Raw genomic sequence first — 26,399 nt, 5'->3', positions numbered from 1 at the left:
AAGTTCACTCTCTTTAATTGATAATGCTAAGACTAGTCTATATCTTCATGACTCTAATGCTGCCATTTAAAATAACCAAGAGGTGTGTCGAAAGTGAGCACAACCAAGGTTCTGAATCTAAAGCCTTTCAAAGTGTGCTCAAAACTACAACTTTGGTGAATATACTTTAAGGTTATCAAAACACATCATAAGGGTATTTACAAGTGCTTCCAATGATCCTCTAAAATATTCACTAACTACATTCAAGAACTCCTTTGCATTTTCGAGTCTTAAAAATATCTCGAATTGCATAAAAAATGGAGGTCTACCATTACTACTAGAGTGATACTAACATTGAACTCCCACTATTTATAAGCATCTTTTAGATGTGGGTTTAGTAAGCCTGTCATTCAATGATACATAGTCTAGTCTTTTGTAGTCTTGAATTATGCAGATCTATTCCATCACTTGCTAAGGTTTCTGACCCACTAAAGTACTCAACATAATCGGTATCTAGAAAAGACACTAAGATACCAACAACTTCAATGTCACAGACACAGACTTGCAGTTCCAAACATGGTCACTTCTTATAACACCTATTCAGTCCAGAAATGGAGTTTAATTAACTCAATCCACGATTTTAATCAATCAAACTGAAAAGAATGACTAAAATGTATAAAATCATGATGATACATAAGTGTGCTTCTAATTAGATACCATATGTGCCATCGTGGGTCGTCCATTGGACCGTGTCATGATGCAGAATTGGTTTCTAGTTTAGAAAACACAATACCATGATTATGAAGAGACACCGGTGTATCACCGTGGTCGTCCGTTGGGCCGTGCCACGGCACACAATTGGTTCTCACATACAATACTCAATCAATCTATCTTAAGAGAAAATTAGTTAGATTGCCCATAATCACAAAAAAACACAAAAATGTGACCCCGACGAAACATCAGACGTGTCATTGTGGGTCGTCCGTTGGGCCGTGCCACAACACACAAACGATTTTCAATTCAGGAAATCACAATACTGTGATTCTGGCGAGACACCAGGCGTGTCACCGTGGGCCGTCCGTTGGGCCGTGCCACAGCACACAATTGGCTCTCCCATGAGACCAACTAGGGCCTGATAACCCTATACTTGAGGCGCACATCACCGTTGGGCAGAAGTATAACCCCAAACCAGGTTACCCAGGCCTAGTCCTCTCACACCGCCGATTTGTGCAAAACAACAGTCATCCGTTGGGCTAAGTGTTGCTCTTGGACAAATAGTCGCAATTGAAAGTGGTTCATAGTCCATAAATGTGTAATTGTATGCGACACTGTTCTCAAAATTAACCACGTAACCTTAAGCGATTTCGTTTCCCAGTTGGAATCGCAGTTCTTTGTTCATTCATTTAGTGACCAATCATAACAAGATATAGTTCAATTTCAACTAAAAATAATGAACAACGTAATAAACTTGTGTATACAAAACCAACTTTCAAGTTCCATGATCAAACATAATTCAATGTTTTAGGATTTGAAAATACACACTATCAGTTTATTATAACCATAAGCTTGGGTTTTAAGCATATCTGGTATGAACTAATGTGCATTCAAGTTAAAAGTTTAGTCCCATATATGATTTCAACTAATCATTTTAACCCTTAAGTTATATGCAAAACATAAAGCATATAAACAACATATAGGGGTGCTTAAGTTAAGAATTAGAAACCAAAGGTGTTCATTGACTGAGTTTTAATCATTAAACAACATCAAAACTTTACATAACTGGGTCTCCATGGCATTTAGTTAATTCTTCAAGAGTTTGAAATCAAAATTAAACTCAAGGCCCACTTTAAAAAACCCAAAAGTTATAAAATTACACTGGAATTTTAAAATCCAGACTCCGAACACCAAAACAGACCTTGGAAACGGGTTCATAATGGTCTAAAACCATAGGAATGGTCTAACCCAAGTCCAAAACCCCAAAATATTTGACTTAAAATCAAACTTACAAAACCAAAAGTCTTGATTTTACACTGTAACTATATCATACAGTGCTTAAATACCAAAAATGACCTCAAAAATAGGTCCAGAACGATCTGTAACCTTAGGAACCAATCTAATCCAAGCCCAAAACTCCAAAACTTTTGACTCAAAACCAAATTTATAAAGTCAAAAGTGTTAAAAATACACTATAAGTGTATTATACAGTGCTCAAATGGCAAAATGGATAGCAAAAATGGTTTCAAAGGGTTGCAAAACGTTTGGAACCAGTTTTACTTGGGCTAAAACCCTAAAATATTTGACTCAAAAACCAAGTTGAAAAATCAAAAGTTTTTGAATTTACACTATACCTATATGATACATATGCCAGATGCCAAAACTGACCCAAAAAATGGATTCAAAATGGTGCAAAACCTCCAGAACCACTATAATCTGGCCAAAAATCTCACAAAAATGGGCCAAACCGAGTCAAACATATATTTGGGCCGTTTGGGCCTATGGGCCGGTTCAGGTCAAGTTGGGCCATGCGGTTTGGTGGGCTTAGAGGGTCTACTGGGCCCTTTTTAATTGAAAAGCCCGTCGCGGATCCTTGATGGGCCCGCCAAGCCCGACACTATTCATCGTCTTCTTCATTAAAATAGTGAAAATTCCAGCAAAATCCGAAAAAACACTCAAAGTTCGATTTATTATTGCGGCTTCGTTTGAAGTCCGATTGAGGCTCACAATACGTCGTTGGACTCGTCTCTCGACAAACTTCGCAATCACGCCGGAAAATCTCCAGTCGGACAAGCCGGTCGCCGGCGGCACACTGTTTTCCGGCAAGGTCCAAAACTTCCCCAAAAGTTAAAATTTTCATCTTTAAATCGCCGCCAAACGCAATCCAGACATCGGATCGACGAACCGTTTGTTGCGTTGGATTCATGGGAACACAAGCAACGTTTCAGTGCCATTTAATCATCGATCCGACTCCAAAATTGATGGCGGCACTCAAAATACAAGTTTTCACAAACCCTATTTCAATTACTTTTAATGCGATTTTCTCGCCGGAACCGTGGCTTTGATACCACATGTAAGTGTTCGATACAATATGAACACCGGCAACGGATCTTAGCGATTCAACATTGAGAAAATCACATGTAACAATATGGAATAAATTGAAATGAGAAAAAGACATACCGGAAGCCATGAATCTTATTTTTCTTTCTCTTAAGGTTTCTCTTTGCTACACAATAGTCGGTGATGGGGACCGGTTTCCTTTCTCTTCAAGCGTGGATTCTCAAAGTTTGGAAACAAATTCATTGTGTACAAATAGGACCCAAGAGTACTTTTTATAAGCGTTTGTGGGAAGAGATGCGACTCCTCATCGCGCCGATCCCTCTCCCCAAACGTCTCTTTACGTTTATACCTTTTCACATAAAGTCTTTTCATTAATGACTTTTCACAAAAGTAATTAACTAACCAAATGATCTTGACCATCGATCTTGCAAAAGCCACATCCACCGTTAGGATTATTTCCTAACAACCCTATGGTGATTTTTTATTTTCACAAGAAATTTAGTCAGTCACACTCGTTTTTTCTTTTTGTTTCTTTCACCAAGTTGTACGGCAACTTTTCCTTTTTTTTCTTTGACTTTTGTATAAACTCCAACCGTTTGCAAAGTTACCAATAGAAATAGGATTCTCATCTCTCGTTTGAGGTTAGTTATCTTCAATTTTTTCGAGACTTAAAGTATGATGAACAAATGGCGGCCGATGAATGTCCAACTCCCAAGGAAATCTACATAAATATCTTGAAGAATCAATGGAAGCAGTTTCAGCTGGAAGCTATGGCTAACAAAGAAAGCTTCTTTCAGATTTCAGGTAAGTCTGATCCGAAGGAAGCATTTGTCCAAATTTATAAGATGGATTTTTTCCAGAATGCCCTAGAAGAAGAACGTCTTGCACGTCGTCAACGGTGGGAGGAGAATAAGGTGGCAGAGCTTGCTCGTTTAGAAAAGTTGATAGGTTCCTCAGATGGTGTCTCCCAGGAGTCAAGAGATTCTCTTGACCGGGAAGTTAGCCTAGAGATTCGAAAACAGATTGGTGAGGTCGAGGAAAAGCAGGAGGAGAATTCTAGATTGATAGACTTCCTAGAGTCGGAAGAGTACGAAGTTGTCCCTCGTGAGGAAATGGATGAACTCTTGGCAATAGTTGATGTTTTTTGAATTGGTTTTGATGATAACTTGGAGGCCACTAAAAACCAATTTCATTCTGCAGCAATTAGGACCTTGAAGGAATATAGAGAAGTTGGAAAAGAGCATGAGGACAAGGGGGCCGAGGGTTGTAACCCTGCATAAAAGCCTTCCGGCCCAAAAAAAAAAAGGGGGGGGGGGGGGGGGGGGAGGTTTGGATGGGGGGGAAAAGAAAAAAGATGAATGGAAAGTGAAGAAGGATAAAGATAGAAAGTGAAAAAATGAAAGATATGATAGACTAATGGGATAGAAGGAATGGACTAACATATCCAGAATTTACTTTCTAATGCCGTAGGTTGAGAGATTCGTTCTTTCGCTTCGTTTTGTCTGGATGCTTTAGCTATGTTTTCTTTTCTGGGAGTGGATTAGTTCGGAAGTGTTGTGTTTTGTGCACCAGTCTTTCGAGATGCTGTCTCTGAGATCCTAGGTTGTTGCCCGGTAGTAAATTGTAACCTTATCATGCACAGGTGGTACATGCATACATTATGGCTGTAAGAAGATGTAAAGGATACAATTTTTGTTTAGTGCAGGGATGATCCAATGCCAATGTTCTGTTTAGCTCAATTGGACTGGTGCCGGTATGTCGGTCTAGTCCACCTTAATATTTTGTAATACTTAATGAGACTATTGGTCCCGATTGCTATCTCAATATTAATGACGTATGTCAATTTTCAAGAAAAAAAATTTAGTGGAGGATTCAAATAAAAGAATCCTAATAGCTCACGTAAGCCTCTTGCCTTACGAAATTCAAGACAACCCAACACGTTGGACCATCCAGATCCGTAGACACCCCTAAAGATAAGGTCTTCATTTTAGGGGTTTACTGATTTGATTTTCATTCACAAAATCCCGGTTCGGACAAGATTTATGTAAAGCTTTGGCTATGATCCAATTATTAAATGCCATCCTAGATTGGATCCGTAACCAAGTTTAAGTGGGTCGGATCCATTCAACCCGTTGGGCGGACCAATTCCCTGACTCCTCTAGTTTCTTTCACTTCCATTCCCGAATTTGGTTCCCTGTTGCATTTTCTTTTGTTTAATCTTTTCGGACAGTCGTTCTTTGTGGGGAAGGAAAATGAGCATATAGCCATTGATCCTATCCTCATCCGATGATTCTAGACCGTTCATCAAGCAAGATGAAAAAAGCGTACTAAAGAGAGTTTTGCACGTTCCAACTATGATTTTTGATATCAGCCTTAATCGAATTGGTGGGCCCTGCCTTCCAACTATCTATGTCCTCCACTTGATGTATTTAAGCCACTGAACTTCTAGGAGAGTTGTCGTGCTAGCTTTGGTCTTGCCCCAATGCCACTTACCTTTTTGTTCGGAATGGGTGAAATGACCCTCTTGCCCCTGCGTACCAGGCAAGTTTCCGGTGCTCAATGGGTGGACGGATGTTATCCCAAACGGTAATGAGACCCTTCCACTAATGTACGAGGTTGATAACTAAACACTACTTACCGCCAAGGTTTTAAATTTCGGTTTCGGGTATAATTTTGGTCCTCACCATGGTTTTAAATTTCGACCGAAATCCAAAATTTCGGATTTCGGTGGAGACCGACACCGAAATCACAAAACCCGAAACGGTATTTTATTTTGAATTTCGGCCGAAATTTCAATTTTTCCAAAATTTCACCCAAAAAACATTTTTTAAAATTAATTTAATATTTCACAGAAATTTAGACCGAAATTTAATATTAAGTAAAATATACTTTTCTTTGTTTCGCCGGATTTCGGCCGAATTTTTGAAATTTCAGGGGTCCGAAACCGAAATTTTAAACCATGGTCCTCACCGAAACCGAAATTTCGGCCGAAATTCACATAAAATCTTGATAAAAGCTCTGATATTGTGCAGCCAAACAGAGCCTTAAAGTTTTAATTCATCACTGCTCTATGAGGGACCACTTTAACGATGGTGACGTTTGTTTGAAAATCCAATCCTTTCAATAGACAATACATGTATTTCATTGTTTACAAAAACACAGTTCTCTTGAGAAACGAAAGGGAGTGTAAATATCATTTTTCTGTAGAGACAAAAGAAAAGGGAGTGTAAATATCATTTAAGGTCCGTTTTATTGTCGGATCCCTCAGTCATTGACCGTTGCCGTCACATGCAACAGTCCATCCGCGAAATTCCTTCCGCGATGGACGCTAGCAAATCCCTTTTACCTCACGATTTCCTGTCGACTGATGTGACTTTTGGTAAATTCAGTCAACATTAGAGGATAATTTCGTAATTTCGATGGCGCCGTACAAGCACGCGTCAAACTCATCTTAATATACCTGTCGTTACTCGACGCCCGTTTGACACCTGTAGTTATTGCTTGAATTTCTAAAGGTAAGAGATATATATTCGCCCCAATCCGGTGCATTTCGACTCCTCTTCTTATACTATAAGGGGGTGGCCCTTGGAAGAAAAAGGGGACGAACACATCATTTCCCATTACTAAATTACGAATGGCATTCATCGTTATTCCATACAAAACTCTTGGCTTTCTCGTAAATCTCTCCTTTTTCACTTTGCTTCACTCTTCGGCCTTCGCCCTTCGCCCTCAAGTTGTAATTTCTTCCAAAATACAAGGGTATTTTCGTAATATCACCCTCTCTGAACTAAATACACCCTTACCCTTTTTATGAATTTTCCATACCTTTTCGACATCCAAAATTATAAAAACTGAAACGGTAGAGAGAGAGCGAGAGAGAGAGAGAGAGAGTTGAAAGCAGAAAGCAAATCCGAGATTTCGAATTCTTAGAAAGAGAGAGGAGGAAAAAAAAAGGATAAAACCCTAACCCTAGCTCTAAGAATTCTCCTTCAAAGAACACCACAAGAAGAAACCGCCAGTTTCAGAGAATCTCAACCATTAAAGCTCTGAATCCTCTGGTCCGCCATTAATCTCCACCTGACAAGAACCTAGGGTTTGCATTTACACTTCCTGCAGAGATTTTCCACCTTCGTTTGCGTGCGATTGTAAGAAAACTCTCCAAAGAAAAAAGAGGAAAAAACAAAGAACTTTCAGTAAAAAAAATCTTTGTTTTTTTCTGTTGTTTTGCTTTCATTTAATGCTCGTCAGCATTAGAATCGCCGATCGTGCTTTTTTCTGCAGATTCAAACTCTTTAAAGCGTGCTTCGATTTCCGCATATGAAATTTGATGCATTTATTGCTCTGAAACACTGAGATCGCTTATCGGAACATGATAAATATCCGGACCTCTTGAGTTAGGGTTTCGATTGTATCTCTTTTTCGTCTTTTTTCGTTCTCAGACATCGGAGCATGTTAAATATCTAGATCTGTTGAGTTAGGGTTTAGATAGTATCTCGTTTTCGTTTTTTTTTTTTTTTTTTTTGTATCTCTGTTGAATTAGGGTTTCGATGGGAAGAGCTCCTTGCTGTGAGAAGCAAGGGCTGAAAAAAGGACCTTGGACTGCTGCAGAAGATGAGATCCTTGTAGATTACATCAAGAGGAACGGCCATGGAAGCTGGAGATCTCTTCCTAAGCTTGCAGGTTTGAATGATTTTCTCTCTTCTTTTTTTTATATCAGCTTTTCTATTTTCTTCTTCTTCTTTCTCTCGATTTTCTTCTCTTCAATATCTGATCTGAAACTCGCGCCTCTTTTTGGTCATTTTTTAGCTTAAAATCGTTCTAACTGAGTATCACTGATTTTGCTCGTGATTTCTAACACGTCAGAGTCGAATCGGCGATTTTTCTCTCTTTTTGATATCTGCACTCCTCTCAAATTCATCAGCTTTCGATTATCTTCTTTCTCTAGTTTTGCTGGTTCTCTCAGTTACTTTTTCGGCAAGTTTGAGCTTATGAGATCGTTCTGAGAATAACTGAGTTGCTTCTAATTACTAACTCGTCCGAGTCGACTCAGCGTCACGAAAGACTCGATCGACCCGTGTCTATTTTTGCTCTATCCTCTTTGTATTTTTCCTTGCCACGTTTAAGTTTTGTTTGGAGAGCTGTTTCCGAGCTGTCATTTCGTCGTTATAGAGTTTTAAAAGCCGAAACTACCCTTTATTTTCTTGTATTCAACGGTGGACACCACCTATCCCTACTTAAAATAAGTTGGCAACATAAGGGTCATTCCGTAAAGGTAATTTATTTTTGGGGGTATGATATTAAAATATATTCGCCCCTATACACTAGAGTGGGCTGTCCCCAGTAAAAACAGGGGCGAAATATCACTTCCTTTTTTTTTTTTTAATCATAGGAAAAGTGGTGCTAATATCAAAACAAAGGGGGTTAGCTTCAGTCATAGAATTATTTTGTGTTGTTTTTTTTTTGTTTCTCTCTTTCAGGTCTGCTACGTTGTGGGAAAAGCTGTAGACTACGATGGACGAATTATCTTCGGCCAGACATAAAACGTGGACCCTTCACTCCTGAAGAAGAAAAGACCATCATTCAACTCCACGGCATGCTGGGAAACAGGTCCTTTTTTTTTATAACGACACCCATTAATTTCTGTCCTTTTCTAGATAGTTACATCTCCTATAATAAATTCAACCTCATCCTTTAAAAAGGATACCATTAATGTGGTGGGACCCTTGTCCATCGTTTCCTTTTTCAAGCTGAACACGAAGATTTAATGGGTGTATTATTGAAGTATAGGTTGTCGTTATAATAAAAGAAGGGGTGGGGAGTGATAAATCGACTCCCCATGTGTCTTTCTCTCTCCTCTAGGTTAGAGAGAGAGAAAGAGGAGAGAGATAGACACATGGGGAGTCGATTTATCACTACCCTAAAAGAAGTGTCTCATTTCAATTTGGAAAAGCTACTGATATTGGCACTACCATTGTTTGATAATTGCACCAACACATCTTGTCTTTTATGATTCAAACATCTGTCGAAGGTTATTTAGGTTCCCAACAAGCTAATTTTGTGCAATTATTAAAACATGGTGGTGCAATATCCGTGGCTATTGGAAAATCATTAGGATGAGACATGGTTGTGTCCCAAACACCACCTCCTTATGTTGCCACGTGTACAATGTATTGTACTTTTTGTAATATAATAATTAGTAAGTTAACACGTGTTAAAATAGTAATGGCTGTTTGGAAAATTCCTGACATTGGTGTGTCTTCTTAGTAGCTCTTACCACTAAAGCTATTCAATTCTCAAGGAGATTCTAAAACTTCGACACAAGGGTCAACTTAAAACTCTATTTTCAGAATCCAATCTCGGCCGTTGATACATATCCATCATTGGTAGGATCCACCACATAGATTGCAATACTAACCATTTCATTTCATGTTTCTTCTCTCCATTTCTTCAGGTGGTCTTCAATAGCTTCCCAGCTGGAAGGAAGAACTGATAACGAGATAAAAAACTTCTGGAACACACACCTAAAGAAACGTCTCCTCCGAATGGGACTGGACCCCACCACACACGCCCCACCCTCCCCGGGCCCCACCCGCCACATGGCCCAATGGGAGAATGCTAGGTTGGAAGCCGAGGCCCGCCTATCCAGAGAAAGAGAATCCCTCCTCATTTTCCCCTCTCAATCCGACCCTCTTCACCCCACTCTCACCCCACCAAACAATTCCAATCCCGACGTATTCCTCCGAATCTGGAATTCCGACGTCGGAGAATCATTCCGCAGAATCAATTCCGGCAATTCTATGATTAAAAACGAGCAATGTGGGTCGGAATTTGATGGGGTTTTGGCCATATCGGAATGTTCGAGCTCCAACGTGGAGCTCGAGGATTCGTCGGAAAATTCGCTCGAGTTACTGCTGAATTTTCCCGGCGAGGAGATGGGTTTCTTTGATGGTGTAATGTATCCATGTTCTCCAGCCAACTGAGTGGAAATGGTGGTTCTGATGAGGAAGATATTGGTCATTTTGAGTGGTGAGAAAGGGGAAGATTTTAGTAAATGTGAATTTTCTTCTGGGGCCTTTTTGCTTTTTTAGTCTCTTTTTGGTTGACAGGTCTATGTTTCTTCCTCCATGTCATGTATGTTATCAGAGGGTCCTTCTTTCTTCCTCTCTTGGGGCCTCTCTTTTTGGTGGGTCATGTGATTTTGTAAAATAATTGGGCAGATGCACATACATATATATCCTTAACAGTTTTTGTTTGTAAGTTGGTTATTCTACCTCTTTGTTTTAATACTCTTGAGAAATTATATGATGCCCGACCGTCAAAATAAAGGGCGGAGAGAGACAAATAAAAGAAGTGCGAAAATGGCAAGTGATCATGGTAGGATCACATTAATCCTATAAAAGGACTACTGTATTTTGATGAATGCACTCCTCACTTTATTAAAAGTATGGTATGGTCCCCACCATTGGATGATCCAAACCGTCCATTAGATGTAAATAGGTTGTGCCCCGAAAATCATTTGCATATGTTGTTCCTAACCTTCAGATCTGAATGTTAGAAGTTCGATCTGTAGAGGGTTAATATCAACCTTCAAACATTCAGATCGGAAGGTTAGGATCAACCTATGGAAATGATTTTTGGGGCACGACATATTCAGGCTGTGGCCCATCTAATGGACGGTTTGGATCATCCTATGGTGCGGGCCATACGGTACTTTTAATAAAGTGAGGAGTGCCCTCATCAAAATACAGTAAAATTTCCTAATATTTATTTAGACATACATTAATCATCAACACTAACTCTTCAGTAGATGAATCCGGTCAGATTAGTATATAAATGTCAAAGCCAATAGATGATATCATTTGTGGCCTTTATTACTTACTAGGGTCAAGGTCCCAAGGGTATTCCAAATCCCTAATTTTGGCTCCTCAAAGTCCAATGTGAGGTTATCATGTTGGAAATCCTTCGCTGACAATCGAAAGATTAGAAAAGTGTGTTGGGTCCTAGAAACTTTGGTCTCCCCGAGGTTACAAGTTGTGGGCTTCTAGATGTGAATCACATCCAAGTGACATGTTGTAGACAACCTTTTGTTTAGTCCACAAAAATAATCAAAGTAAGAGACAGCATCAGATGGTTAGCCTTTTCTCAAACCAAAGAAGACCTTTTCAAACTAAAGGTGTCTGAGTGATTGACATTTTGTAAAGCCAAAGGATGAGATTTCATAAAGTACAGTGGGGTCCACTTCTTAGGATGATCCAAACCATTCATTTGTTGGGCCCCAAATCCCAAAAATCATTTCTACGGGATGATCCGAACCCTTTGATATGATTGCAGCTAGGGTTAGAGGGTCACATGGTGCACTATCATCATGTTAGAAGGTCAGCAAACGAAGAGACGGATCGTCTTGATCCAACGGAAGTGATAAGATCCGAGTTAGAGTTTTTCGATTTTCTTCCACCTCGAGGAGATCTTGATTATATTCATTTGCATTTTATTGTATTGTTTTTTGGCTAAACCCTATGTCTGCCTTGATCATGGGCGATGTTTAGAAATTAAAATTCACTAGTTCAAAAGAAAAAAACCCCATACAATATAGAAACCTCTATATAACAGAATCGGAGAGGCAAAAATGGCATCAAGCAGAATCAGAAGGGGGAAATATGAGAATCTATTTCCTGCCTAAGAGGCGGTATTCTGATTACACCTCATTGGGAATGAAATTTTTATTTGAATTTTTATGAATCAAATTTTTTAATTTAACTTTTCACCGTTTTGTTTCCGAGGGAAATGGGAATATGAATCAAAATAGGATGTATTCAAAACACACGTGAAAAAATCAGATCCATTAGATCATCCTAACCCTTCAATCTGTGGACGAACTGCCAACTAAGGGGGCCTACCTTATACAAATTGAAACCACATGGGGGTCTAAGTGTATTTTTCCCTTATTTTTAGGGAAATGTTATAAACACTACTGTATTTTGATGAGGGCACTCCTCACTTTATTAAAAGTAAGGTATGGCCCGCACCATAGGATGATCCAAACCGTCCATTAGATGGGCCACAGCCTAAATAGTTTGTGCCTCAAAAATCATTTCCATAGGTTGATCCTAACCATCCGATCTGAATGTTATATCTTAACCCTCTATAGATCGGAGGGTTAGGATCAACCTATGGAAATAAGTTTAGGGGGACAACCAATTTATGCTGTGGCCCATCTAATGGACGGTTTGGGTCATCTTATGGTGCGGGCCATACTGTACTTTTAATAAAGTGAGGAGTGCCCTCATCAAAATACAGTAGTGCTGATAACCTTAAAATTCATCATTTGCCTCTAAATTGTGGGAAAGAAAATTTCCTAAGAAATAATTTTCCTCAGTAAATATTTTTCTTGCAATCCAAACAAGGCCTCAGGTTATTATTATTATTATTATTATTATTATTTTCTTTCTCTCGCATGTGGTCTCCTCTATTTAATAAGGCAGGTGAATCGCATTCACGGCACATTGAATGCATTGAGCAAGGACGAAACCTTTTATACTTTGACTACAACTACACTCCAAAAGAGTCAAAGGTAAATTGCATTTATGACTACTTTCTTTACACAAGAAGGGGTGACCTTGCCTCTGTTTGTACTGCAGGAATTTTATGGAGGAGAAATTTACTTTTAGAATTTCCTACATTTTTACATATGAAAACAGATAACCTGAACCAACCCTATTCAATTTTTTACTTACAGGGACCTTCAATTTATGATAATTTCAGTTCAATTTTTGCATTCTTACCACCCCCCCCCCCCCCCCCCCTCCCCCATGCAGTAAGCATGTGGGGGGGGGGGGGGGCATGCCCCACTTATAACGTGATTTGACGTCAAAAAGAGTTAAAGTTGACCACTGCTCACGTCAAATCATGCTATCAAGGGAGCGCATGCGTACTACAGGGGGAGTGAAAATATCATCTCCCTTCAAATTAATGTAGAATTTTATTTCAGAAATTGTGTTTTGAGCATAAAAGAGGACCCACCCTTCACTCGAAGTGGGTCAAGAGGCCGATCTTCCTTCTAAGAAGATGAAATCAGCTGCGAAGCGATCCGAGTTCTTAACAGTCAAAATGTCTGACTGCAAATGAAACCACTCTTAATATAACCCCATGCAGAAAGACATAGTTGTGTGCCCATCAACTTAAAACAGGTAAGCAGTAGGGCTCTTCCTTCATTTGCAAACAAATCCATTTGAACTTAAAATTGTCCATCCAGACAAACAAGTCCAAAAAACTTGAGATAGAGCCAAAAATAAGTACACTACTTCAAGTTGTGAAAATAGACTTTTCATTAAACTTAATTTTTTATGTATTTTCTGAGAATTAAGATGATTTAAAACCATTATAAACCTAATTATTTGATCTAATCCACATGATTTACTTAAATTTTCAACCATAAACAACTACCTCATTTATTAGGTATTTGCTAGGGAATTTCACGGAAAGGCATTTCACGGCTGACTTTTGCATAAGAAAACAGCCATAGGCTCACTTTTCAGCAGATTTTGTCTTATTCATTTAATTCTCTAGCAAAACTCAATTGAGAAATGCCTTTCCGCGAAATTCTCTAGCAAATTCCTAATTATTAATGTCCATCAACACAATGCTATTAACCACCGAAGTTTTAGATGTTATATGAGCTATTTCTACATAAAAATACAAAAGGGGGTTTTTCAAAAGAAGGCTCACACTTTGTCTTATTTACAAAAGCAGTCATCTAGTTGACAATTTACAAAATTCGTCATCAAACATATAGTTGCATTTTGCAAATCCACTGATATCACTAGTTATTGACAGAATTACCCACGAAGTTTGTTTTCTTACTTGTAAAATACTAAAATGCCCTTATATTTAAAAGACGAAAACATCCTCAATTTTAAACTTTAATCTTTATTAAATTAAATATTTCAATTATTTAATCTAATAAACAGTTTTAATTATAACCTTTTTTTAATTTTTTTGAGAATTGATTCGAGACTTGGGTTCTGTTCATTTCGAATTTTGAGAATTGATTTTAAGTCCAAAACTGATTATTGTACTCATAATCAATTATCAAAATCTAAAACCAACTCTCTGATCCTGTGTTCCCTTTATTGCAACTATGTTAATGCTATCTATCATGTGAAGTCCAGAAACAAAAGACCAGGGGCTTTTGAACCATTAATTAAAAAAAGCGTCCCCCTCACTTCCATCATTTGTATTCGGGCCGGGTTGGGTCGGTTGGGCCCAATCTTAGCCATTCCCTCGACCCTAACCTGACCCTACCGAAGCCTCAGATCGAGTATGTTCCATCCTAACCCAACCCGACTCTCAATCTCTCAACTCGAATCCAACCCATCTAACCTTTTTCTTCCCAAACGGCATAGGTTTGGGTTCAGGTTAGGCTACGGCAATAACAGAAAAATATAATTGAAAAAAAAAAAAACATAACCCTAAACCCTAAACCCTAAATCAGTTTTAGGGTCACGCTGGGTTGAAAATAACAATAAAAATAGAGAACCGAGATCGGGTTTGGATCACGCTGCGTTACCCACAGCCTCAACCTAACCCAAACCGAAATTAAATCAGGTTTGCCCAACCCTAAAAAAACCCAACCGGAGAAAATGCCAATCCAACCGGCGCCGAAATCAGGTTGAACCGGTTGAGTTAGAGTTGAGCCCGACCCAAGTTTCACACCTATTTGGAGCCTCATCACATATCACCATCCTCAGTGATCGCTCTGAATCTTTATTAACACGCAAATCTAATGACATCAATAATTACATGCAGATGATACCTGCATTCACTTGTTTTGATCATTGTTTCATTAAACAATTTTCCTTATTGGCCAGCCTTGAAATCTGTAGAAGTTGTAAAGCAAAGAAAAAGAGTGTCATTATCGAAATATTGAGTGCAGATATCATCTCCCTATTTAGAGGAGACCCAAGCAAAAACAGCTCCCTCCTAGATCATTCAGTTTTAACACCTGCAATAAGTAGAATTGTACTTACTCCTGGGGAGTTCAACACCACCTAAAAAATGATAAATCTATCAAACTCTAGCGCAGTCTCCTCTTTCTCGGATTCTCCCTCCCTTCTTTTTTTTCTGATTCTAATCTCCGACCGATCACCATTCATCAGTTGGAACAAGATCCCTTTAATGTTATTGACAATGGAGAGAGAATCCCAATGCAGTTGATGAGATTATCAGTTATCAGAAGATCACCATAAGATCATATTAGCTTTGACAATCACAAAGCTCTTTCATGAAGCTACTTCTGGATAAACTGTTCCGCTAAATGATATAAAACCAACTAGATATAATGCTTAGTCCAACACGAGAAGAAACTAGAATCATGAAAAATGCAATGTTAAAGCAAAACCACAGCCCAAATGTAGTGAGAAACCAATTCTCTGGATCTACCAGATTTAACTGTTAATAAAGCTTTTTTCTCTTGCAATCCTGTGAGTTTTTGGCATAAGAAAATCTAAAGATAACTAAAATGTAATAACATTTAGAGTGATGAAAGCACAAGGAACCAGAGTGTCTGATGTCCGAAAGAGTAAGCATTCTTATACCTCAGATACTAAAATGCCCATGAGATGCCAGTCAGGTACTTTCCTATGCAAGACTCATAATAGACCCTCGCAATGGCCTAGAAAAGAAATATAATATAGGTTAGGGAAAATTTTGAGAAGAGTGAATAAACAAATAGATAAAAAATCAGATGTCATTTTTTTATAATGACCCCTGGCGATGGCCTAGAAAAGAAATATAATATCGGTTAAGTGAAAATATGAGAATAAATAAACAAATAGATAGAAAATATATTAAGAATCAGACAAAGAGCCGCTTGAATGCATGGCTTAGATAACAATGCCTAGAACAAAATAATACAGCTTTGCCAACAAAGGAGCAGAAAGAGTAGGCTTTGGGTTTTTCTACTGTTTTCTCCTTGGGTTCACGAGAAAGCAGGTCGTATGAGACACAATTTAAATCAACAGGTCCTGCAAGTTCAGAAGCCACATTCTTTCCTTTTTGCCATGAGCGGTCACCAGTGTCCTCAAGCTACTTTTGGTTCTTTGTTTTTCACGTAGCAAGAACCATCTTTCTACAGAATTAGAATCAACTATACTATTCAAAAAAAAAAAAAAAAAACAAGAAGAAGAATTAGAATCAACTATGTTTCACTCGTGCATGGTTAAATCCTCGTGCAATATTTGCCATTTATAAACTTCTGTTTATTTTTTATTCTTTTGAATGGTGATAAAAATTCATTAATAAGGAAAGACCGACGTGGTCAAACCGAAAGAGTTACATAGGCAACCATACATAAAGAGTAACATGAAAGACAGAAAAGATCTCAAGGGGGAAGATAATCAACCATCTCAAAGCCCTCCTTGAGGACTCTCTCACCCTTGCTAATCTGTCCGCCACGGAATTGGCAAAACTCCTGATATGAAGGAATGCAATCGAAGATCCTCCCATTATATCCTTAATCTCATAAAAAACTACGCAAATCTCCATGGAGCAACAAGAGAGCCTAGCAACCATCGAATGACATTGAGAGAGTCTCCCTCTACAATCACTCGATCCAAGGAGCCTCTGTCCAAACATTTTATCACCTGATGAGCAGCTCAAACTTCTGCCTCACTAGCATCTGAGATCCTTATTGGCCCCCTGTAAAAGCCCAAATGACGTTACCCTGACAAGGGACCCTTTCTTTGGTTTAGAAAGAGAACCGGAGTTGTGGGCCTTTAGAGTTTAGATGGGCTTCGAGCCACATCCTTGGAACACCGAGCCTGAGTGGATCCGCGGGCCTTACCCTGAGAGCCGCTACCTCCCAAATAGTTTTGGAGATAGCTTTGCCTTTTATCTCCCAGCCCCCCTTGTTGATTTTATTCCCGATTTCTCCAGAGCATCTACGGGGGGTGGAACTTGGGGGGAGAAATTTAGCCTGCTAACATTTTTCGAATGGCTGCATTTAATAGAGAGAGAGAGAGAGCAGGTGGCAGCTTCCGAAGGGTTGAGGATTGTGCTTTTGGATTGTGGGGTTTTGGGGGAAATCGGGGGTGCGAGTGGGTGGAAAGATAATTTGAATGGTGTTCGACAGTGCCAGGCAGAATCTCGTCTCTCTTCCTTGTGGCGGGTTGTGTAGAGCAATCCGGCAAGTCGTCAGCATTCCTGGAGGATAAGAATCGGCAGCTCCCGGGTTATAATTCTCCCCTTTCAGGTACTTCAATTTTTTTTAGTTTTTGGATATTTGTCCTCTATCTAGTGACTTGCAGGGCTCAGGACTTGTCACAAGCTACTCTCAAAAAGGGGGCAGCATCTCAGAAGCAGAATTCCCAGATCCTATCCCTGAATGCTTAGCGATAAACTTAACTTAGAATTTATCAGCTTATAATGAACTTGTATCATCTATTAACACCTAGATGGGGATTTTTCTAACATGAATGTACAGGCACTCCCTTGTAATCAAAGATCCTTGGACACTACCACCTCACATTATAGGCAAGATTTGCACATTATAGGGGACCTGGTGTCTCCATTCTTCATCTGAAGAGACAGACTAGTAAGTCAGCAGATTCCCCAGCAAGAAAGAGTGTAAATATAGTTTCTTTCAAGGGGCAATCTCTGCCCCCTTTGTATTTTTATTTCTCCTTTAATTTGGTTTTTTATCCCTAAAAAGAGAAACATCAATTGATGATTCTTTATTAAAAAGAGGATCTATAGCAATTCTTTTTATCATCTTTCCACAATAATTTCCTATTTTATATATTTATCATACTCCACACACACAATTGCACACAAGTCTTTCTGTCCTAGTAAATTGTTCCAACAACTAGTGTATGACATACAAGCTGAGGGTTGAGCCTCTAGCTCAATTGGTCAAGGCTTTATTCTTTTTGACCTAGAGGTCGGGGGTTCAATCCCAGCTTACCTACCAAATAAAAAAAAGCTGGCACACTCTTCGGTCTTGCATAAAATTTGGGATGCAAGATAAATAATACAGCATACCTAAAATAGAAATTTCTTCAGATGTTGGTTTAGGGCTTAAGCTTTAGGTTTTTCAGATAGTGTATCTTGGGAGTAAGGAATGTTCTCTCAAGACAGCATACTGAAGTACTTTCTTTACAAGTTGGTTAAGGTTTTCTTAGACAATATGTCAGATTATAATCGGGTTATTTCTAGCAGGATACCTGAAATGGCACTGCCTCTACAAGCTGGTATGTACATGGATGGAGCTGGATCTTTCCGTTATTCGCAGGACATTTAAGCATTACAGATCACCTGCAGTAGATAGCCTGATCTATTTGAGGAGGAATTTGCTTTATTTCAGTTCCAAGTTCTTGCTCAATTCGGTACCTTCCGATAGTAAATGAGGTGTTAGTCATTTTCAAAAAATATATATATACTTAAGAGATCACCAAAACAATAAAATTATGTATCATTGCAGGGAAATAACATACAAGTTGAAACGGTCTTCATAAGTGATTAAATTGACCGCTAATCCAAGGTGGCCAAATCTTCCAGAGCGACCAACCTGAAAAATATACCATTTGAGAGAGAGAGAGAGAGAGAGAGAGAGAGAGAGAGAGAGAGAGAGATGAACTTTGTCCACCAAGCAAAAACTGAAATCTAACATATACCCGGTGAAGATATGTCTCTGCGTTCCTGGGGAAATCAAAGTTGATAACAACATTGACTGCTTGAATGTCTATGCCCCTTGTAAACAAATCTGTCAAAATGCAAAATTTAAGTGAATAAAAAAAATAAAACGTAACATCTTTCAAATGCATCATCTCCTGTGCTGGGGGGACTGGTACTACCAAGTGAAAGAGCTACAAAATCTCCATTCTATAATATTGGTTTTTTATTAGATTTCAGGGAGTGTGTAGAGATTATTGGATGAGCAGGTCAGATTTACTCTCTTTCAGGTACAAAAAAAACAGAGAAAATGTCAAATATTAGATTGTTCTGTAGGTAGTTTGCAAACATATGCACTGGTGTGGTACAAGGAGTTTTGGTGCCACGACACGTGAACTTGGATTACACAGCATGTTGACAAAAATGTCCAAAAGACCACCTTGTCGACTCAGAACTTGGCCAAATCAATTTTGTTTTTAGCCCTAGCAAGTAAAAGTCTAACTACTTTGCAAGTTCTTAAAAACTCACCAGGTCGATAATCAACTTTGCCAAGGTTCTTCATTAACTTGAGTTGAGATGATGAGTATGCTCCTAATTCCTTCTTATTAAATCATGCTGCCATTTCCTTTTTCCTTCTCGAATGAGAAAATATCGTTTTAGGGTTTATGCCGAGTCATTCAACATGGCCAAGTCAATGAAAAATGCAGGTCGAGCAGACTAGCCTAAGTCTGTTCAACATCTTTTCTTTCTTTCAAGTTTCAACGACAAAAGCAATTTATTCGGAAAAGTAAGCATTCAAAGAAATGACCAAGATGACCAGAAAATGAAAGTTCCATGGTTGCCCAATTGAGTTGAAAGCTCGCATTGGAAGCTAAATTGTTCTCGCTTCCCAAATTTAGCACAAGCGTGCTTCCATCATGTTTTCCAAATAGGTGATTTTTTTCTCTAAAGTGTTTTCCACTTTTGTTAATACTTAAAACTGAACGATTGTTTAGAACTTAAAAACTCATTTTAAGTTCAAAAATAAAACTTGCATTATTTTTTTCAAAGCCTTAAGATATGAATAAAACTTTAAGCTTGTAAAAACTATAAATTCCTAAAACTTGTAATTTATAATCAGCCGTTAAGTCCCATTTTAGTCCTTATAACCCCAACCTACATTACCCTTCCTCCTGTCCTCCCTAACCTCCTATACCCTATCTCCTATGCCTCTTGCTCACTTCCAATAAGGCTTCCTACACACTTAATGATCGCTTCCATGATGCTTCCCACATGTTTCCTCTTTAGTTTTCCCATTGCTTCCTTGGTGGTTTTTGCTTCCCATAAAATCTTTGTTAGACTCCTTGCTTCCTACTTCTGCTTCCAAAATCATGTCTCGCATTTTCTTCCCACTCTCGCAACTATGAAAACAAAACTATGGTGAAGAAAAGAAAAGCCGCCACTCTACATCTTAAGAGAACAAGCTCTCCACTAACAAGCCCTACGCAACCCCTTCTTCCTTATCAAGTGAGTCTGCCTCCTTGTTAGCCTATCTAAACACATGAACAAAAGACAAATCAAAGAACAACATAGAGCTAGGCATTCCCCATTCGAATTGGGAAGCCTGCGTCAAAATGGCTTGTTGCTTGAGACTCATAATTACATCCAGTGAATTACCCTCCACCATGAAAGGACGTTCGAGTTTGGCAAAGCCAACAGCCTCAAACCTATGAATTGAGAATTCACCTAAAAGGACTGGGAGAGTCGACCCTAACTAATATTGAAAGATGAATTATCATATCTTACACATTCCATGGAGTGTTTGTGATGTTGTACTATAATTAGAGCATTCGAAAAAAACCAATCATATATCAACCCCTTGTGATATAGGGAGTACTCTCAGAGATACTGGAGAAAGTAAAAACATGTAGGAAAGCTTATTAAGAGCACAGGTGGCGGTGGCATACCAGTACAGACGAGATTCCTGCAAGCACCATTGCGGAAGTCATGGAAGACTCGGTTACGGTGATCTTGAAGCATCTTAGCATGAATGTAGAAGCAAGAATAACCAAGCTCTGTAATTTTCTTTGCCAACAGTTCTACACGATTCACAGAGTTGCAAAATATAATCGACTGGTTGATTTGAAGCTGAAACAAAACCCAAAACCATATTGTATCTATAAACAAGGAGCCAAAAATAGAAAATGAGCAAACGAGATCACTAGTAAAGGACAAACCTTTGAGAAAAGAGTGTTGAGGCAGTGAACCTTTTGCCTTTCTTCTACAAAGGCATAGAATTGGGTTATACCCTTTAGGGTGAGCTCATCCATGAGATTAATGACGTATGGCTTTTGTAGATATCGATCTTTAAAATCCTTAACAGTTACAGGAAACGTTGCAGAAAACAACAAAACCTGCCGAGTTGCAGGAAGAAAACGAATCAGCTGTTCCACTGATGGTTGAAATTCAGGAGATAAAAGCTTGTCAGCCTGCAATAAGAGTATATATATGTAATTGTCATAATGTTAAAATTATCTTGGAAGAAACATTAAAAAAAAAAATAATAAAAAAAAAAAACAGGAAAAGGAAGAACAGAAGATACAAATGATACTTCATTAAAAGGCCACTTTGTCATTGACATTAAGATTTCACTAGCAATAGGAGCAAGGTTTAGTGCTGGGTACATATACGGTATACCCAGTAAAACATCACCATCTTGCACAAACACAGATTGAGAATTGTCCCGAGGTAATCAGAATTGTACACGTTCCATGTCTAGTAAGTCAACTTCCAGGGTTCAAGACTTGCTTTTTTCTTGTCCATGAAGGGGATTCTGTGTCAGCTAAAAAACGGCGGAAGTGATGGAGGAAATTTTGGACAGAAGAAGAAAATCTCCAGCTGCTGCCCCGATTTTTTCTTGGATGATGTAGTTGGGACTGGAGATGTGTGGCTTGTCAATTTACGAACTTCCGGTTCAGGAGATGATGTTTGAAGTGCTAGTCTATTAGGTCCATGGAAAAGGAGGGATCAGCTTGGAGGATCAGCTGGTTGGGTCTATAGGGTGGAAGGCTCTGGGGAAATAGCTTGGGGAAGGAAAGCTTTGATTAGGGAAGTTCAGAGATATTGTTAGATCCCCAAAGCTCCCCATAACTTGCAGGTGTGATGATGGAATAATTGCCTGTTGGATGGTAGGGCGTTGAGAGGTGGTCGACGGCAAAATCAAAGTGGAGATCGATGGGGCGGCGGCGGAAGCCAGGCGCAAGTATCTTCAGGGTTGTGTTGTAGTCAAGGTTTAAAATTCAGTTTCGGTTTCGGTTGAAAATTTAGGTGAAAATCGTGTATAATCAAGAAAACATATGAAAACATTTGCAAATGATATAATTTAAAGATGAAACCGTAGGAAATACTAGAACAAGCACAGATACACAATTAGAAACCATCACATAAGCCGGACAACCATTCATAATGGTTTAAAAACATCGAAAACCTAGTGACATGAATTTAGTACATAACAAATTTCACATTTAATTAATATAAATATTTATACATAATACATGCACCACATTTTGCATGCAATTCATATAAATATAACTATGTAATACATACTAATATAGTATACCATTTTTTAATAGCAAATAATTTCATTAAAGAGAAGGCGACCCAGGTGAAAGCAGGGATAATACAAATATTCGGAAAAAGAAACTATAATAGCCATGGAGACATGCACTCCTCAAAGAGGCAAAAAAAAAACGAAAATAGAGAGGCTATCCCCATCAACCCTTGATCACTTTTTTTTTTGAAGGGCACCATCAACCCTTAATCGTGCTAGCCGATCTCCGCAAGTGCTAAAAGGTTACTGAGGCACCCTCGAGACAATCAAACATCTCATCCATCATATGAGCAAAACTCCAAGGGTAAGGCTGAATCTCACTTATCCACCTTATAACATTGAGTCTCCTTCTATCAATCTGCATACGTTACGAGGGTCTACAATCCCCACACCCTATAACATTGAGTCTCCTTCTATCAATCTCCAAGCGTAAGGCTGAATCTCACTTATCCACCTAATATTGTCAGCAACAGCCGCCAGATAATATAGTATAACATGGTTACACTTACGATTTTGGTTTATGCATTTCATTCGTTTCGGTTTCGCTAGAGATGGAAATGAAAACATTCCGGCCGTTTCGTGTCAGTTTCGATGGAAATTTAAAACCATGGTTTTAGGGTGCAGTCACGCGTTCATGGGATATGAAGCGTGTATTGGGTTGGAATGCGAGTAAATGGATGATGGGAGGGTGGCCCTCTGTGACTCGCATGAGCTGCAATCAGGTTCTTATTGATTTCTAGGAGCAGATGTAGCTACCAAGATGAAGGGAGAGATCGGGTCGGGGATGGAGACTGTGTTCCTATGTTTCTCCAGGGAGAACACAGCTCAATGAATAGCCATCCATGAAGCAAGGATTTGTGTTTACAACTTTCCCCTTCATGATTAGGGAAGGAGACATTTAGGGGTGTAGGTGAGGGCGTCAAATGTGTTCTTGAGGTAGACAGGAGGACTAAGTAGGAAGAGTTCCTAGAGTTTGCTCGAATCTGGATTCTGGGTTCAACTGCAGGCTACCATTTGATTGCTCGTGTCGCTTGATCGGGAGGGCAACGGCCGAGTCCATTCAGTGGATTTCAGGGAGGAGGGATGTTCTACGGGATTGGAGGTACACTTGGTCGGTGGCGGTGATAGGTGTTGTGTGATTCAATGATAGTGGTACCGAGAGGTTGGGGATGGCGATGGGACCCAACTTCCAAGGGGCGAGCTGGAATACACTAAGAGGAGTTGTGGAGCCCTTTGGTACAGCTGGATAAGTGTGTAAACAGATCCACTTCGGATCAGATCCAACTATGTCTTGGTCATGATCCGTTCGTATCCCTTATCAGTCAGACCCTTTTCGGAGTGCTTTCAGATCATACTATCTGAATCTGTCATGATTTGTTTTGAATCGGTCAGTCCATCGGAGTGTCCTAGGTCCAATTCACGTTGCACACAGTTATGGCTTATGGTTAGAGAAGAGGGAAGAGAGAGAGAGAGAGAGAGAGAGAGTCATCATCGAAAACAAAAGTTGGAAAATAAAATGTTTGTCATTTTGAGTAGGATTTTAAATATTACAAAAATACCGCTAATGAATAAGCATAAATTAACAAAAATATGAAGGGCATTTACGTACATTGGCGCCCTGCATTCGGACACTCGCCCTCAAGAATGAACTAAGGGTGAATGGCTTTATAGGGATAGGGGAGACAATATTTATTACAACATATATGTGAAAGAGATAGGACAGTCCATCAAATTAAGTGGCTACGTCTGGGTCACAATCCAAAAATAATTTCAGACCATAGGGATCCAATGGACACAGTTCGGATATAATGGTTATGCCCAAATCCTATCCATTAAAGTTCAGATACTTTTGGATCCAACAGACCGTCTGTGTCCATTGACACCCCTACGGCTGAAGTGGTGGGAAACAGGGTAGGCGATTAAAACGGCGGGTGGGGAGATGGATGAGAGGGTGAGGTTCTCACCGTGGGAACCACATGCTAAGGACGACCGCGCCCTCTGCCCGTTAGGTCCCCGTTCAGAATCGGTTCGGTGGTGGCATGTCCAGCAAAAGTGCAGCCTACAGAGCAGGCCTATTAAAGGTAAACCCAAAGGTGGCCAGCTGTCAGCCAAGACCAAAGTGGAATTAAGAAGGCAATGAGGGGTGGAAATGGCATTAGTGATGAGGAGTTGGAAGGGAATAGAATTTCTTTTTAACAGCAACAAATTTATTAAGGTAAAAAAAAGGCAAAGCCTGAGTACTGAGGTGGTAAGAAACAACACGAGAGAGAGAGAGAGAGAGAGAGAGAGAGAGAGAGAGAGAGAGAGAGAGAGAATAAACATTAAGGGCAGAAGAAATCAAGTCTCCAAGCCCAATTTATCCACCCTAAAATAGACCAAATAGTCAACATCACAATTGGTAGAGAACCATACTGATGAAAAGATAGAGTGACCCTCAACATGGTCCAACACCTCTTCAATTGTATCGGCAAACCTCCACGGACAGCTTGCTCCCTGGTTCATCCACCGAATCACATTAAGTGAATCACCTTTCACAACCAAATGATCGAAGTCATAATGATCAAGGAGGCAAATCCTCACTAGCAAGACGTGCACTTCCGCATCATTATCTAGCAAGAGGCCAAGGCGCGCTACGTGATACCATCCAGAATACTAAGAATAGCCCCCATGCAAGATGGGACGGGATTCCCCCCACAATCCATTAAAGTTCAGCTTTACAAACGCAGAGGAGGGAACCACATGGGAGACGGCTTATCTACCACAATTCTTCTCATCCAGACCTCACCCCAAGAACTTCAAATATTAGACTTACGAAAACCCCTAAAGTCAGGGAGAACACCTGCCCATTGCATAATAAATGAGAGAATTTGCTCCACGATTGAGAAAAAACACCTAGACAATCCTCTTAAAACACGGTCGCTCCTTTCTTTCCAAATAGCACAACACGAAGCCAAAAGGGCCAAACTCAAAAGGATCTGCCCCCTCCTGGGCGAGGGAGCAAAGGCCCAATCTTCAACCAAATATGCAATATGAGCAAGGGAGACCCAACCAAGGTTTTAAATTTTGGCTTCGGTTTTCGTTTCGGTCAGCACAGAAACAGAAACATTTCAATTTTGGTGGAAATATTGTAAAATCACAGAAACCTATGGAAACAAATGCAAATGATGAAATTTAAATTTGGAAGTCCCTCCTTAAGAGGCTTTTTTTAGCCTTCCTAGCAGTGGGGTCAGCACGTATGGAAGCATGCACCTTCTTGTATAGCTCTTCCATGCCATGAGGCTCAATCCCCTCTTGAAATACTCACAGAAGTGAGACCTGTATTTCTCGGGTTCATCCTCCATCAGAATCCTCATGTAGTTAGCAACATGTCAACCAAAGATGTACTTGGGGCGAACCTCTGCATCAAGTTGGTTATCCTCTTAATGGAATCTATCAAACTTCTTCTCACTGAGTGGAATGTCAAGGCCGCCATCTAATGTCCCTTAAGAGCACCAAAGATACAGTTACCAGTTGTAGTTCTAACTTCTAATAGACCAACATCATTTGAGTCTGAGTTTTCATCTTTCAAAAAAAAAAAAAAAATAGACCAACATCAAGGAGAACACAAAACAGCCGCCTCCTGTTTCCTACTTTGTTGAGCAACAGGCTCAACAAAGTAGTCTTCACCAATGGCCTCTAAGTTGCCTCGATATTCTTCATCCACCTCAAATGTTTTCAATACGCGATGGGCCAAGAAAAGTAGAATGCAGTAAGTTGCAGCATAATTGGTCAGACTCACTTCAAGCGCATATGGAGGCAACTCATGGGCATAAGCCATCATATCGCCAGCAATACTTGCTGAGATTATTTGTGCGATGATATCCTTGTTTGTAAAACAGACAACAAACCGATATTTCGGCGTGCTGTATTTGCTTTTGCCTTGGTTAATGAGCCTACTCCTGGCTCGATAGTCAATCTTTCCCTCAAAGACTTCTGGGGCTTTAACAAAAACCATTGCTTGATCTGCTACTCGGCTCCTTCGAGACCTTTGAGAGAGAGACCCCAACAGGAACGCAGATGAGGTCTTTAAGAGGCAACTCATCGCACCACAAATCAAACCAGAATTGAACCC

At 39.5% G+C, this 26,399-nt stretch overlaps 2 protein-coding genes and 1 pseudogene across 2 annotated transcripts in view; 1 reads left to right on the top strand and 2 right to left on the bottom strand.

The window, feature by feature from the left end:
* The first annotated feature begins 6,856 nt into the window (after positions 1-6,856).
* On the top strand, positions 6,857-10,290 carry LOC143858911 (transcription factor MYB17-like). The gene is made up of 4 exons (XM_077369601.1): positions 6,857-7,178; positions 7,315-7,713; positions 8,511-8,640; positions 9,485-10,290. Exons 2-4 carry the CDS (start codon positions 7,581-7,583, stop codon positions 10,011-10,013), a joined length of 792 nt encoding a protein of 263 aa, XP_077225716.1. The 5' UTR covers positions 6,857-7,178; positions 7,315-7,580; the 3' UTR covers positions 10,014-10,290.
* A 5,097-nt stretch (positions 10,291-15,387) lies between these two features.
* LOC143859106 (DEAD-box ATP-dependent RNA helicase 8-like) overlaps positions 15,388-26,399 on the bottom strand; it is a 28,478-nt gene continuing 17,466 nt past the window's right edge. The window contains exons 6-11 of the mRNA XM_077369783.1: positions 20,916-21,167; positions 20,646-20,826; positions 18,702-18,790; positions 18,522-18,595; positions 18,252-18,417; positions 15,388-15,703 (exon numbers count right to left, since the gene is read on the bottom strand). Coding sequence (XP_077225898.1) covers positions 18,339-18,417; positions 18,522-18,595; positions 18,702-18,790; positions 20,646-20,826; positions 20,916-21,167 — 675 coding nt within the window. The 3' untranslated portion in view covers positions 15,388-15,703; positions 18,252-18,338. The remainder of the gene's footprint in view (positions 15,704-18,251; positions 18,418-18,521; positions 18,596-18,701; positions 18,791-20,645; positions 20,827-20,915; positions 21,168-26,399) is intronic.
* LOC143859375 (large ribosomal subunit protein uL18y pseudogene) lies at positions 25,460-26,282 on the bottom strand (annotated as a pseudogene).

The sequence above is a fragment of the Tasmannia lanceolata genome, unplaced genomic scaffold (genome assembly GCF_043159265.1).
Source record: "Tasmannia lanceolata isolate RefF3 unplaced genomic scaffold, GAP_Taslan_0.1 ptg000029l, whole genome shotgun sequence".
NCBI lineage: Eukaryota > Viridiplantae > Streptophyta > Magnoliopsida > Canellales > Winteraceae > Tasmannia > Tasmannia lanceolata.
The sequence above is the reverse complement of the archived record's forward strand: the minus strand, read 5'-3'. Positions and strand labels throughout refer to the sequence as shown.

Bases quoted from the DNA above. Each gene is read 5' to 3' on its own strand.
- LOC143858911 (XM_077369601.1), top strand. From the start codon at position 7,581: ATGGGAAGAGCTCCTTGCTGTGAGAAGCAAGGGCTGAAAAAAGGACCT. The intron at 7,714-8,510 runs GTTTGAATGATT...TCTCTCTTTCAG, and splicing joins ATCTCTTCCTAAGCTTGCAG to GTCTGCTACGTTGTGGGAAA. The intron at 8,641-9,484 runs GTCCTTTTTTTT...CCATTTCTTCAG, and splicing joins CACGGCATGCTGGGAAACAG to GTGGTCTTCAATAGCTTCCC.